Source organism: Arachis ipaensis, chromosome B5 (genome assembly GCF_059453495.1).
Source record: "Arachis ipaensis isolate K30076 ecotype BB chromosome B5, ASM5945349v1, whole genome shotgun sequence".
NCBI classification, from domain to species: Eukaryota; Viridiplantae; Streptophyta; class Magnoliopsida; order Fabales; family Fabaceae; genus Arachis; species Arachis ipaensis.
In genome coordinates, this window is record NC_142440.1 from 45,524,941 (window position 1) to 45,541,301 (window position 16,361).

A 16,361-nucleotide genomic window follows, 5' to 3' on the forward strand; every position below is an offset into this window, starting at 1 on the left:
ACTCACACTATAGTGTATATTGTTGGATTTATTATTGTTGTTGTTATTGACTCGAGACTCAAGTGTACATATTGTTGGCAGTAATTGATCCTTTAATCAATGGTATGATATTGAGTCATGGAAATAAAAATAATAAATAAAAATGACTAGGAGATTGAATTAGACATCGGGGGGACTTGAAAAAGAGTGAATTATGAACCATCAAAATAAAAAAATGGAGGACATCAGAATCTATCACATCCAAAAACTGAAAGTCACTTATTCACGTTTCTAACTAAAATACTATTTTCTTCGGGTACTAGTTAGGTACTATTTACCTGACAATCCATCCCTTCAAGTTCATGATAACAAGATATGAAGAGAGAATATAACTATATCCCAAAAGAAACACAACTAAAGTAGTTCTGCATAATAGAAGCATACCCTACCTATAAAGAATGTACACAATGATCCAGGCGGTGAATACCAACTATTATTTCCTAACTGAAGGCTGAAGTCCCACTACAGATAATTGATGAGTCTCAACTTGCCGCACCAAAAAGACCCCAGTCGTAAACCTTAAAGCTTGTTACAGCTAGTCTGAATACCTCCTCCATGGGAATACATCCAGTTTGTTCAGCTGGAACAGCCATGCCAGCACCAACTGTGCCTGCGCTTTCGTTAAATGGGCTGGAGGCAGAAAATAGAACTAAATAAGTGTCTTGCATAGTCATAGTTTCCACAAAATCAGTGCAATACAAAATTTATATGTTAATAATTTTCTAGTTTGCATTATAGTCTTAGTTCTAATGTTACTAAACTAAAAATGAATAAATTTCACTTTAACTAGATACAGAGCTAAAATGCTAATATACAGTAGAATTTTCCTAAGTGCTTATTGCTGTTAAAAGCATATTCCACATACTTTATAAGAATTGGCTTATATGCAGTGACAAGTACATCAGTATCAACTCCTTTAAGACGCAAATTTGCCAAATAAACCTGGGATAAAAAAAAGGAAAGGGATGATCCCAAGACCAATCAATGTAACAAAAATGTCAAGCAACTGTGCATAAAAAGTTTAAAACGTGCCATTTGAAAACATAACTTACTTTAATGATATTTTGTGCTTCCCTTCCTTGTCGTCCTTTAGAAATTGCCTATCATTAACTTTAGTGTAAGTAAGTATGAAGTAAAAATGAATACCATGGAGCACACTAATAGGTAATGAAAAAGGAGAGCCTGGGGGGGGGGATGGTTTAAGTCAAGGGGGAGCTGAGAAGTATAAGAACAATTTCAGAATATTATAATACTAAAAAAAATTTCTATTGTTCCTTAATCTATGAATATAATGGTTAGGAATATCCAAAAGATCCTCTGCCTTGATCTCCCAATTTCTCAAATTTTTTACTTCTCAGCTCTCATATTCTATCTCTCAAATTCTATACTAACTCTATAATGCATATCCGAGGCCCTAGTCATAGGTTTAACACTTGGTAGAACCTAATAAGGCATCTAACATTCACAGATTAAAATCAACAATAGAAATAGACCGACCAAAAAGCAATTGTCACTCCCACAAAGAGAAGCCCAACACCTTGACAATACATGAATCCATAAAACAAATTTATAAGCTTAGATTTTAACAGCAATTGGGAACAAAAACAAAGTGATCAACATACATGCAAGCAATTACGCCAATGTTGTAGAAGTAGACGAAGCTAAAAAGCATGCGTAAGCAGTAAATAAGTCCCCACTCCCATAGGGTCATAGCATCAACATACAGGACATGATATCACAACTAATTCTAAAGAAATAGACAAAGAAACATGCTCATAATACTACAAAACTTTAAAAGTTTGTTTGACTGGGGTTGAACAATTGAATGGATGGATTGCCACCAAGATGCTAAAATTTAAATGGGAGACACAATTTATCTCAAAAATGAGATAGAACAAGGCTGGAGCCTATAATTACTCAGGTAATCAAATAATATTTAGATTACAAAATACTAAATCGGTGGTTAATTTGATTAAATTTTGCAGTCATAACACTACATTTTCTCTTCAATATTTGGGAATGCCTAATACTAGCTCAATTAAATATATTATGTGCATTAATTCTTAGGCAATGACCAGGAAATGATTGAGTGAACACAGTTAAATTAAAAACAAGATAGAAACTTTACCATTTGCCCTATTGCAGATGTTACAATAGCAGGTGTGTTATTGTACATCAAACCCGGTGCTTCAAGGACTCCAGACTGTTCGATAACCTAAAATAATTTCAGGAGAAGTATGATCAAAGGATACAACAAACTTCTGCAATGAATATTACATTTAATGAACTAAGATAAAGGGAAGCCATTTTCTCTGATTGTGTTAGAAGATAATAAAAGGATCTACATATGGTGTTTATTGATTTGGAAAAAGCGTATGATAGGGTACCAAGGGAGGTCTTATGGAAGGTTTTAGAAAATAGGAGGGTAAGGATCACATATATTCGTGCAATTAAAGACATGTATGATGGGGCCACAACTAGTGTGAAGACTCAAGGTGGTGTGACAAAGGAATTTCCTATTGGTATAGGATTACACCAGGGATCATCCTTAAGTCCATACATTTTCAGATTAGTCTTGGAAGTACTCACAGAGCACATCCAAGAGCCTGTGCCATGGTGCATACTTTTTGCCGATGATATCGTCCTTATGGGAGAGTTAAGGGAAGACCTAAATAAGAAGTTGGAGTTATGGAGAGAAGCTTTAGAAGTGTATGGTCTGCGCATAAGTCGTAGCAAGACGGAATATATGGAATGTAAGTTCAGTCCGAAAAGGGAAAACCCTAATATAGAGGTGAAGATTGGAGAAAACACCCTACGAAAAATTAAAAGTTTTAGGTATCTTGGGTGCATCATACAGGATAATGAAGAGATTGAACAAGATGTAAATCATAGGATCCAAGCAGGGTGGTCGAAATGGCGGAGTGCATCTGGTTTTATATGCGACAAAAAAGTGCCTTTAAAACATAAAGGTAAATTCTATCGCACCGCTATAAGACCGGCTATGCTTTATAGTATGGAGTGTTGGGCAGCTAAAGGGGAGCACGAACATAAGCTGAGTGTGGCAGAGATGAAGATGTTGAGATGGATGAGTGGTCATACGCGATTGGATAAAATAAGGAATGAAGATATAAGGGAGAGAGTTGGAGTAGTACCCATTGTGGAAAAGATGGTTGAATCGCGTCTTAGGTGGTTTGGACATGTAAGAAGAAGACCGATAGAACATCCAGTCAGGAGGGTGGATGAGATGGAAGATGGACAAGGGGCGAAAGGCAGAGGAAGACCTAAGAAGACCATCCATGAGGTGGTCAAACGAGATCTACATGTAAATGGTCTCTCTGTAGACATGACACATGATAGAACACAATGGCGTCATTTGATTCATGTAGCCGACCCCACTTAGTGGGACAAGACTTTGTTGTTGTTGTTGTTGTTGTTGTTTGTGTTGGAAGATAATACTTGCAGACACACACACAGTAATTAAAGAAGCAGAGTTATAGCTCCATTAAATCATACCAATCACACATTGAAAGAATAAAAAGAGCAAATGCAACGTTATAGTAACTAGTAAGCAGAAATAAGTAATGGAATCCGCTAATCAGTGGCAATTAAATCTCCCAATACACAAAGAAAAAGATTTAGATGACATCAAAAATCATAACACTCAATATCTGACAATCCATGTCAATTATAGAGTTTAAGTTAAGCAACTAAGCCAGCTAAGCACTCTCTGATGACTCCAATAGTATGGAAAAACAATAAAGAAAAATTCACAACATATTCAAATTCCCAGCACCATCCACACACTTGAATAATGCACTTTACATGCATAGGTGATGACAAGTCATCCTAGCCTATTTTAACTAGTCTTTTCCTTTTGTTTTCATTAGAATTATGCACTTTCTTGAACCATAAGCAAGCTAATTGAGTAGATTTTAATGTTTCCCTTGATTGAATCAACATGTATGAATTCATGCCATTTCATGAGGTTTTATGCTATAATTGTTGCATATTATGATAGAATGGATATCTCATGATTATGAGCATAGCTTTGATGTGTTTGGTTGATTAATGATAGGTGAAGAAAGCTTGGAGAAAGGTTGAAGCAAGAAGGAATAACTAGGAGTAAAGAGAAGACAAGGGAATAAATGAAAATGAACCAAGAAGCAAAAAGTTGGACCTAAAGTTAGCCTTAAACTTTTGCACAAACTTTTGGGTGAAAAGTTAGCCCCAACGTTAGCCCCCTAACTTGGAGGCTAACGTTAGAACTTGAAAATCACTCCCTGGGTACCAAAAGTTTGCGCCAACGTTAGCCCCTAACTTGGAGGCTAACGTTGGCACATGAATTCACCCCTGGGCACCAAAAGTTTGTGCCAACGTTAGCCCCCTAACTTTGAGGCTAACGTTGGCATGAAGAAAACCTCCCTGGGTACCAAAAGTTTGCGCCAACGTTAGCCCCCTAACTTGGTGGCTAACGTTGGCACATGAAAATCACAAGGGGAGGAGCAAAAGTTTGCGCCAACGTTAGCCCCCTAACTTGGTGGCTAACGTTGGCGCCACAAGTGCACAAGGTAAAGCCAACGTTGGGGCCAAAGTTAGACCCCTAACTTTGGCACCAACGTGAGTATCAGCAAAGTGGTGTTAGCTGATATGAAAAGTTGGAGCAAAAGTTAGACCCCTAACTTTTGCTCAAACTTTTGGTCCAACTTTTGCAAAACTCCAACCCGGTTCAATTGGTTCGTTTTGGTTCCTCTTCAAACTCCAAGAGCAATTAACCAAGGCCTCTTTCAACCCAATTCCACCAAGAACAAAGGCCCAACTCAAGGCTTGAAGATCATTGGAAGAAAGTGTATAAATAGGATAGAATTCAAGTTCTTTGGGAGTTTTTCTTGGAGAGAGCTTTCCTTTGGAATTTTCATAATAGTTTTCGGAGAGCTTTGGATATTGAGTGATCTTTAATTTCTTTGTCTTGGAAGGAGAATTCACTTCTCTTCCTCTCAGTTTTATTACTTTCAATTTCAATTACAATTGTCTTGGATTTTGGGTTGGAGAATTGAAGAAATTTTGTTTCAATCTCAACCTTGGATCTCACTGCTTTATTTACTGCTTGATTGGATTTCAATTTCTGTTAATTGCTCTTCATCCACTTTCTTTGAATTTCAATTACAATTTCTTGTTGGATCTAGGAAGGCATTGAGATCTAGACTTGGTTTTCTAGTCTCTGGGTCCTGAGATCTGATTTCACATTTCAATTCTATGTTTATTGCTTTATATGTTCATTTACTTTTCTGTTTCGGATCCGATTCAATTCCAATTCCCTTTTACTCTTCTGTTTAATGCAATTTAACTTTTCCTTGTTTAAATCCAAGCCCCAATCCCCTTTACATTTCAAGCCATTTATATTACTTGCAATTTAAGATTCTGCAATTTACATCTCTTGCAATCTAAGTTTCCGCAATTTATGTTACTTGCACTTTAAGATTCAGCAATTTAATTCTCGTCCTCTTTAATTTCATGTCAATCACCCGTTCCCTTTACTTTCCTTGCAATTTAATTTCTACAAATCACAAAACACTCAACCAAATCTTGATTCGCTTGACTAAATTAACCACTAAACTAAAATTGCTCAATCCTTCAATCCCTGTGGGATCGACCTCACTCCCGTGAGTTATTATTACTTGATGCGACCCGGTGCACTTGCCGGTTAGATTTGTGTGTTTTGGGAGAAATTTATTTTTCACCAAAATACTCATCAAGTTTTTGGCGCCGTTGCCGGGGATTGATTAGATTGACAATGATTAAGTGAGGTGGTGATCTAGATCAAGCACTTTTTCTTTAATTTTGATTAACCCACTAACTGTTTGATTTTTTGCTTAAACTAACTAACACTTCAATCTAGCAGTAGATTGAAGTGTCACTGGCTTTGTGCATTTCTCATGCTCTGCTTGTATGTCAGGTACAAGAAGAACCATACCCAATTTTCATGAACAAGACGAAAGAACTCTCAGGAGGTTAAGAAGAGCTGAAAGAGGGAAAAATATTGTTGGAGAAGAGGAATCAGACGAAGAATTCCAAGAGATGGAGGAACATTTAACCAATCCACCAGGTGGAGAAGACAACAACAATGACAACCCACCCCAGAGGAGAGTTTTGGCTTCCTATACCTTTGCAAATCCTAGACATTGTGGGAGTAGCATCTTGGATCCAAATGTCAATGCTAACAATTTTGAACTCAAACCACAACTCATCACTTTGGTTCAGAACAATTGCTCTTTTGGTGGAGGACCACTTGAGGACCCACACCAACATTTATCCACTTTCTTGAGGATATGCAACACTGTCAAAACTAATGGAGTGCCCCCTGACAGTTACAAGCTGATGCTATTCCCATTTTCTCTCAGGGACAAGGCCACTCAATGGTTGGAATCTTTTCCAAGGGACAGCATCAACAACTGGGATGATTTGGTAACCAAGTTTCTTGCCAAGTTTTACCCACCTCAGAGGATTATAAGGTTGAAGGCTGAGGTACAAACATTTACACAAATGGAGGCCGAACCCATCTATGAGGCATGGGAGAGGTACAAGGCTCTGATCAGGAAATGTCCCCCTGCCATGTTTAATGAGTGGGAGAAGCTTCAAAACTTCTATGAAGGCTTAACACTGAAATCCCAGGAAGCTTTGGATCATTCAGCTGGAGGTTCCTTGCAACTCATGAAAACTGCAGAAGAGGCTCAAGAACTCATTGATATGGTGTCCAACAACCAATATTTCTTTGCTCATCAAAGAAGCCGCCAACCATCACAAAGGAGAGGAGTAATGGAGCTAGAAGGAGTGGATTCAATCCTGGCTCAAAACAAGATGATGCAGCAGCAAATTCAACAACAATTTGAGCAAATGGCCAAAAGGATTGATAGTCTCCAAGTTGCAGCAGTTAACACTAGCCAACCATCAACCACATGGGGACAGAGTGAAAAAACTCAAGAAGAACAACAACAAGAGCAAGTACAGTATATGCACAACCAAGGACCAAATGAAGTGTATGGTGATACATACAATCCATCCTGGAAGAACCACCCAAACCTCAGATGGGGAGATAACCATACCCAAAACCAACAACCATGGCAGAGAAACTCAAACCAACACAACCCAAGAAGCAACCAAAACCACAACCAGCAGCAGACTAGCCAAAACCCCTACAGAAAACCTCAAAACAACTACCCCAACCTCAACCAATACCAATCTAATAACCAATCCACCAACCAAAATGCCTACCATCCACCACCCACATCTCATAACCCACCTCAAGTATCACCTGAAGCCCAAAGAATCACTCACTTGGAGGCCATGATAGACAAAATGTTGAAACACCAGGAAATGGTAACCAAGAATCAGGAAGCCTCCCTGAAGAGCCTAGAGAGACAGATGGGGCAACTCTCCAAGCAAGTATCTGTTGAGAGACCTTCAAACTCACTACCCAGTGACACAATTCCAAATCCCAAGGAGGAATGCAAGGCAATACAATTAAGGAGTGGGATAACATTGATAAGCAACAATGACACTACAAAGAAGCAAGCAGAGAACATCAAAGAACCAACGGAGGATGAGAATCAAACAAAGGCAGATGAGGCTAAGGAGCAAGTTGTGATGCCAAACAAAGGCACTGAGAAACTTAAAGAGAAGGACAACCAGCCACATAGCTCAAAGGAAGTAGCTCAGGGACAGCAGCAAATAGGAAAGAGCATCACACCTCCACTGCCATATCCCCAGAGGTTTAACAAAGAGGTTAAAGACCAGCATTTTCACAAATTCCTTGAGATTTTTAAGAAGCTGGAAATCAATATCCCCTTGGCTGAAGCACTTGAGCAAATGCCTCTGTATGCCAAATTCTTGAAGGAGCTTGTCAACAAGAAAAGAAGCTGGGATGAGAAAGAAACCATAATGATTACTGAGGAATGCAGGGCCTTGATTCAAAAGGGGCTTCCTCCCAAGCTTGAGGACCCAGGGAGCTTCCTGTTGCCTTGCACCATTGGGGAATTGACCATCACTAAAGCAATGTGCGATCTCGGAGCAAGTATTAACTTAATACCATCCTCCTTGGTGAAAAAGATGCATATAGAGGAGGTCAAACCAGTACAAATGTCTCTGGAGCTGGTAGACAGGTCAATGGTATATCCCAGGGGTGTAATTGAAAATCTTTTGGTTAAGGTGGACAGTTTTATATACCCTGCTGATTTTGTGGTTCTAGAATCAAACGATGATGGTGACTCTGTTATACTGGGAAGGCCATTCTTGGCCACTGCTAGAGCTATCATAGACGTAGAGGAAGGGGAATTAACTCTCAGGATGCATGACCAGAGTGTCACTCTGAAAGTATTACCAGAAGCACAATTTAGCAAGGAGAAGAAAGACTATATGAAAAATGACCAGGAAGGTCACAGCAACATCCCAATACTAAAGATTGTGCAGACTGATGAAGAAACCCAAGAGGGTATTAGAGTATTAGCCACTGAAAAGAGAGGCCCCCAAGGAAAGCCTACGGCCAGAAAAGAAAGATCAACAAAAGGAAAGATGAAACACAGAAACAAAGCAAAAAGGGGTTGGAAGAATAGAAAGATTCCAACAGAGGGGCTTTCCAAAGGTGACAAAGTGCAACTGATATATCAACAGCTGGGGGCAAATCAACAAACCGAGGATTACTACACTGTCAGCAACATACTCTCATTAGAGCATGCTGAAATTGAACACCAGAGAACAAAGAAGAGGATCACGGTCAGAGGAGACAAATTGAGGCCCTACAAGCACCAACCACCATAAAAGAAAGCCTCAATGTCAAGCTAATGACAATAAAAGAGCGCTCCATGGGAGGCAACCCATGCTTTAAGATTCATATCATTTTAAATTCAATAAGTTATGATCAATTGAGCATGAATTCTTTTCTCTTTTCATGAACATGTCCATTGACTGCATGCACTATTTTGAAACATATGCTAAGTTTGGTGTGCCTTCAAGCACACTAAACCAATGTCACAAATAATTCCATTTTGCATGTTTGGAGTATCTTGACAAAGCATATGGCCAAACACTAAGTTTGGTGTCCACATAGCTTCATGAAAAGTAGAAACTCATGCATCAATAATCATACAATTGTTGTTTTCCAAAATCTTATAAATAGAAAAATTCTTTTCCGGTAATGAAGGCATTAATTGTTATGTACCCTTTGACAAGAAACAAGTTTGGTGTTCATCAAACCTTGGTGCACCGATTTAGGGATACAATTGATCCTTCATGAAAAAAAAAGGGGAGAAAAAGAAAGTATGATGAAAACAATTCTTATGAACATTTAACATTTGAATCTCACTAATTGGAGGAAGATACTCATTTTCTTTATATATGACCAAACATTAAGTTTGGTGTCCTCAAAGGAGAGTGTCACGGTTCAAATGATATAAGAATTGATGGTTCACATAGTATTAATAAAAAGAACACTCTTGCTACGGTTGGATAAAACTAATGTATGTTGTCTTGTTGTGGTGACTAGGAAGTCAAAGAATCTTCAAAGAAAAAGACAAGACAAAGGAAAGCATAGCATGTGGACAAAATCCCATCACATGCCTCGAAAAAGAAATCTGCCACTCCTTGAGAATGATCACGGCAAAGGCAAGGGAAGGAGCAAACTTTGTCTTCATTCATCCTTACATGCATACCTTTGATCTCCATAAGTCTAATTGCATCCCAGCCCTTCATTGCTCATTTAAAAGCATACCACCTTCAAGCCATGCACATGACCGAATCACTCCAACCTTGGAAACTTCATTCCCTTCATCACTCCTCAACATAACAAGCTCTGTGCAACATTTCTCTTACTTTAAACTCCAAACATTTAAACTTCTCTTCATCATTTCTTGTCATAGCAAGTTCAGTCTCAATTTCTTTTTGCTCCAAACACACATCAAACTCTCCAACATTCTTCACACTCCTTCTAACCTCACAAGACTTGACCGACCAAGTGATCATGGCCTCCTCCTCAAGAACCAAACGAAGAAAAGGGAAAGATCCCATGGTGGAGGAAGACACACATGAATATGATCAACGGAGATTCAAGTCTTGGTTTCATCAAATGCAAATTCAATGGATGAACAAGAAAAGAATCTATCCTAAAATTCCATTCTTGTTGCCGGATGATGGATGTCAAGAAATGAAGGACAAAATTCGGAAGAGGAGGTGGGAGGAACTTGCATCACCAGCCATCCGAATCAATGCCAATATCATAAGAGAGTTCTATGCAAATGTCCCAAGGCTTGACATGCGTGAGCCCCCCAACATACAAGAGCTATGTGCGGGGGGTGGAGGTAGACTTTAGCCCGGATGCAATCAAGAAAGTCTTGAAACTAAAGTCAGTCCGCTTTAGTGAACCGGGATACCAACAAAGATTGAATGAGAATCAGGATTATGATGAGATTGCGAGAGACATTTGTATGGAGAACTCAGAGTGGGAAGGAGATGACAAGAACAGATATAAGTTCCTGAAGAGATGTAACCTCACCCCGGAAGCAAAAGGATGGTATGAGTTGATGAAAAGATCAATTCTGGGCACAGTGAACACCTCAGAAGTTAACAGGGAGAGAGCCGTGATGCTGCATTGCATCATTGTGGGAGGAGAGATAAGAGTTCATGAAATCCTTGCAAAAGACATTCAAAAGCTGGCTGAGAAGAATTCGGCCGGATCTTGGTTGTACTATCCGAGTACCATTTGGAGGTTGTGTGGAAAGGCTAAAGTTCCAATGGAAGAGGAGAATCCAATGTGGTTAAGCCAAGGCATGCCAATAACCATTGAACGAATGATGATGCCCCTTGAATCACATCAAGGCCGAAGACCACATGGAAAAAGGGAAAGAGAAGAACCAATGGAAGAAGATGAGCCACACATAGAAGAAGAGCCGCAAGAGGAGGAGGAACAGCCACACTTTTTCCCACATGGCAATATGGATATGACTCAAATGCAAGAAGCAATAGGAAGATTGTCACAACAGTACATGAGAATTCAAGAAAGGCAAGAGGAATACCATTCACTGTACATGAAAAACCAACAAGCACAAGAAGAAAGGGAGCTAAGAATAATGAACAAACAAAGTGAATTCGAGTCAAGATTCCTTGTGATGCAAGAAGAACATGCTTTTCAATCTCATGAATCTTTTGGGAAGTTGGAACAAATGCAAGCTGAAAATTTGAGGGCTCTCAAAGAGTTCACAACACTCCAAGATGCAAGGTATGAAGTACAAGCCGATTACAACATCAATAGCCAAATCAAACTGAACTATATTGGAGAACATTTGCACAACATGGATCCGGCATTCCCAACTTTTGATGAATTCTTCAAAAAGAGAAGTGAGGTAGAAGTAAGCAGGGCCATGGGGCTTGAAGATAGAGTGGAGGAGGCTATGAATAAGGCTGGCTTCTGGCGGGGTCAACAGACAACAGACATGAACACTGGGAACACCAGCAACCAGGTGTATGAAAGAAGAAAGAAAAAGCCTGACAAATGAAAGGTGGACTTGCTCCTTGTTCATCACTACAAAGAAAAAGCATGCATTGTGTCTGTTTTAAGTTGTCTTTGCATCTTTAAGTAGTTATTATAATTAATAGTCTTTGCATCATGTTTGTTTCTCTTAAAATAAGTAAGCTAATCTATGTGTGTGCTTGTGTGTTTACTTTCACTTAGCAAAAAGCATGCTTTGTCCCCTGCATTTTTCAATTCAATAAAAGAAATGTTTGAATGTAAAGTAAGAGGGTCTCTGTTAGATAGAAGTAGAATAAAAGTAAGTGGTGGTATGTGTGTGATTGTATAATAGCTCACTTTTAGTGAATAAAGAGCCAGGATATCGCCTCCTAAGTAGAGAGTAGCCTACTGTCTATGAATCTCAATTAAATCCCTTGGTTAGAAAGAAAAACAAAAAGGAGGAAAGAAAAAAGATCAGAACAAAAGGAAACAAAAAGAAACAAAGCTGGACACCAATAGCTTGAACTTTAAAATATATGCCTGTGATGTCTTTGTACTAGGATCTGCTTGGATTAGTAAGCTCTTAGGAGTGCATCAACACTCGGTGACTTGGGTTAACTAATCCGGGATCATCAGCTGAAAGTCCACTATCAAGAGCAACCTAACTACAAGGTATTTAGTAACCCAAAGAGGTGCTGGGCATCAATGTTTTAAGAAGGAATGTGAGCCAAGTGTCTATGGTGAATAATGTGTCAAGTATAAAGAAAAGAAAATGAACTTGCTACACATGACACTCAAATAAAGCTTATGAACAAAGTAATAGCCAAGGATAAAGGAATAATGAGAGGTCATAGCAGTATGTTACTTGAAGCTTGAAGGAGACTTTCTAGGCCTAAGAGTCAATAAGAAGTGAGTATTTGCATTTTCACACAAAATCCCATGAACTATCAATAATACTCTGCTAGCATGAACATCCTCTTCCATCTCATTCTTTCTTCTCAATAAATCTTTTCTTGCTTGGGGACAAGCAAGCTTTAAGTTTGGTGTTGTGATGACAAGTCATCCTAGCCTATTTTAACTAGTCTTTTCCTTTTGTTTTCATTAGAATTATGCACTTTCTTGAACCATAAGCAAGCTAATTGAGTAGATTTTCATGTTTCCCTTGATTGAATCAACCATGTATGAATTCATGCCATTTCATGAGGTTTTATGCTATAATTGTTGCATATTATGATAGAATGGATATCTCATGATTATGAGCATAGCTTTGATGTGTTTGGTTGATTAATGATAGGTGAAGAAAGCTTGGAGAAAGGTTGAAGCAAGAAGGAATAACTAGGAGTAAAGAGAAGACAAGGGAATAAATGAAAATGAACCAAGAAGCAAAAAGTTGGACCTAAAGTTAGCCTCAAACTTTTGCACAAACTTTTGGGTGAAAAGTTAGCCCCAACGTTAGCCCCCTAACTTGGAGGCTAACGTTAGAACTTGAAAATCACTCCCTGGGTACCAAAAGTTTGCGCCAACGTTAGCCCCTAACTTGGAGTCTAACGTTGGCACATGAAATTCACCCCTGGGCACCAAAAGTTTGCGCCAACGTTAGCCCCCTAACTTTGAGGCTAACGTTGGCATGAAGAAAACCTCCCTGGGCACCAAAAGTTTGCGCCAACGTTAGCCCCCTAACTTGGTGGCTAACGTTGGCACATGAAAATCACAAGGGGAGGAGCAAAAGTTTGCGCCAACGTTAGCCCCCTAACTTGGTGGCTAACGTTGGCGCCACAAGTGCACAAGGTAAAGCCAACGTTGGGGCCAAAGTTAGACCCCTAACTTTGGCACCAACGTGAGTATCAGCAAAGTGGTGTTAGCTGATATGAAAAGTTGGAGCAAAAGTTAGACCCCTAACTTTTGCTCAAACTTTTGGTCCAACTTTTGCAAAACTCCAACCCAGTTCAATTGGTTCGTTTTGGTTCCTCTTCAAACTCCAAGAGCAATTAACCAAGGCCTCTTTCAACCCAATTCCACCAAGAACAAAGGCCCAACTCAAGGCTTGAAGATCATTGGAAGAAAGTGTATAAATAGGATAGAATTCAAGTTCTTTGGGAGTTTTTCTTGGAGAGAGCTTTCCTTTGGAATTTTCATAATAGTTTTCGGAGAGCTTTGGATATTGAGTGATCTTTAATTTCTTTGTCTTGGAAGGAGAATTCACTTCTCTTCCTCTCAGTTTTATTACTTTCAATTTCAATTACAATTGTCTTGGATTTTGGGTTGGAGAATTGAAGAAATTCTGTTTCAATCTCAACCTTGGATCTCATTGCTTTATTTACTGCTTGATTGGATTTCAATTTCTGTTAATTGCTCTTCATCCACTTTCTTTGAATTTCAATTACAATTTCTTGTTGGATCTAGGAAGGCATTGAGATCTAGACTTGGTTTTCTAGTCTCTGGTTCATGAGATCTGATTTCACATTTCAATTCTCTGTTTATTGCTTTATATGTTCATTTACTTTTCTGTTTCGGATCCGATTCAATTCCAATTCCCTTTTACTCTTCTGTTTAATGCAATTTAACTTTTCCTTGTTTAAATCCAAGCCCCAATCCCCTTTACATTTCAAGCCATTTATATTACTTGCAATTTAAGATTCTGTAATTTACATCTCTTGCAATCTAAGTTTCCGCAATTTATGTTACTTGCACTTTAAGATTCAGCAATTTAATTCTCGTCCTCTTTAATTTCATGTCAATCACCCGTTCCCTTTACTTTCCTTGCAATTTAATTTCTGCAAATCACAAAACACTCAACCAAATCTTGATTCGCTTGACTAAATTAACCACTAAACTAAAATTGCTCAATCCTTCAATCCCTGTGGGATCGACCTCACTCCCGTGAGTTATTATTACTTGATGCGACCCAGTGCACTTGCCGGTTAGATTTGTGTGTTTTGGGAGAAATTTATTTTTCACCAAAATACTCATCAATAGGATGAACATAACAGAATCCAATTTCCACAAACCTTTCACACTTCATTAACCCTATACCATAAGAAGCAGAATGAAATAATGGCATACCACACTTCCTTCAGCATCCTGCTCATTAGCAAGGTCTTGAAGAAACCAGACAGCACTTCCATTATCAGCAACATCGTGCTTATATTCTAAAAGCTCAAAGATCAAGCTCTCATCACGAGTAGCATTTGCAAAAACCTCCTATTAAAATGAAGGTGCATAAACAAGTTAGTAAAGAATTAGATAGAATACTAGAATGGACAGTGTAATCAAAAGAGAAAGCATGGCAAACCTGATGATCAGGGACTTGTCGAATGTCACTGACATCCTATAAGAAACAAGCCATAACTTTTAAGTTCAACAAAACTAAAGTCGCACAAAGAACATGGACAGCATAAAAAGGTGTAGCATTAGTAACAGAAGTCACCAAATTTGCAGTTGCAATAACAACAACAATACCACAACAACAAAGTATGAATATTGCCTTTCAAAAATAATATCAATTACCTGGAATCTGTGAGGGAACAAGCTTGAGAGTTTGCCCCCAAACAGAGGGCGTTCATAAATAGCATCTTGAGGCATTGTTGATACTAGCATAGATAACAAAAGAGTTCAACAGCAGCACCACCACCCTAATGCAAAAATCACAACCACCCACGTTAGCAATTCATATGAATCTAGTCCAGAGAACAAAGAACAAATCCATAATTCAATTTTTTTAAATTGTTATCATTCTTTTATTTGTTTAAAGATCATCTCTTTGGTGAAACTGAAACAATCCCTTTTATTCAAAGTTCTAGGAATTTCAAGGTCATACTTGAACAAACGCTGTTTGAGTATGAATTGAGGAATGAAATGAAATTGAAGCCCAGTCAACTGCGTTGCATAGGAATAAAGAAAACCGGAGTACGGTTAACACTTACAAATTTCACTGTTTTAAGTTTTAACACAAGCGAAAATAAATGTTATAAGCAGAACAAAACTCACATAACAAGCAATTGTAACAATTTTTAACCTGGCAATAACAAGTTAACAATAAATGGAAGGAAAAAAAAGAATCAGAATCTTACTTTTTGAGACAATGTTAAATTGGTTAGAGAAGGTTCCCCAACAGATTAATCACAGCAAGAAGGAGGAATTAAACCGATTGAAGAAGGAAAGCAAAAGAAGAACTTGTTCCTTACTTCCTGCCATGCGTGTTCGGTTTCGGTTTCACACTTTCATTGTGCTAGTCGCACATTGCTTCAAATATAAGCGCTTTTTTTTTCATTTTTGAAATCCAAATGATCTTGCAAAATGAAAACTATTTAGAGATAGGTCCATAAATATTTTTTTTTAATTTATAAAAAATTATAATATTAATATTTGATGTAATTTTTAAAATTAAATTATAATTTTTTAAAAATTTATTTAAATTTTTATAAAAAATTAAAAAAATTGACTTCTCTTATAATAAAAATTTTTTTATTTTTTTTTTAAATAAATACTTTTAGGACTAAAAAATCAAACACATAATAATTTATTTATAAGATACTTTTAATATAAATATTTATTATTTAAGTTCTTTTTTCAAAAGGAGGTTAATTAAACTATTTACCCAAACAGGGCCTAAGTATTAACTAGGGGTGACAAATGGGCCGAAACCCGTCGGACTGGCCCGCGTAACCTGCTAAAAAAGGTGGGATAGGCTGAAAATTTGAAACCGTCAAACTTAAAAAGACTGCCTAATCAGTACCGCTTAATCTGTGGGCTTTGGCGGGCTTCTTCGGTGGGTCAGACGTTTTTTTTTTCAGTGCCATTTTTTTCCAAATTTCTATTATGTTATTGA

General features: G+C 38.1%; 1 protein-coding gene across 1 annotated transcript; it reads right to left on the reverse strand.

Annotated features, from left to right (window-relative positions):
* Window positions 1-172: 172 nt before the first annotated feature.
* Window positions 173-15,710, reverse strand: LOC107643573 (uncharacterized). Its single transcript, XM_021123703.2, has 8 exons — window positions 15,604-15,710; window positions 15,041-15,165; window positions 14,826-14,861; window positions 14,597-14,734; window positions 2,168-2,254; window positions 1,092-1,139; window positions 905-981; window positions 173-669 (listed from the first exon to the last, which is right to left on the reverse strand). Exons 2-8 carry the CDS (start codon window positions 15,128-15,130, stop codon window positions 522-524), a joined length of 624 nt encoding a protein of 207 aa, XP_020979362.1. The 5' UTR covers window positions 15,131-15,165; window positions 15,604-15,710; the 3' UTR covers window positions 173-521.
* Window positions 15,711-16,361: the final 651 nt, after the last annotated feature.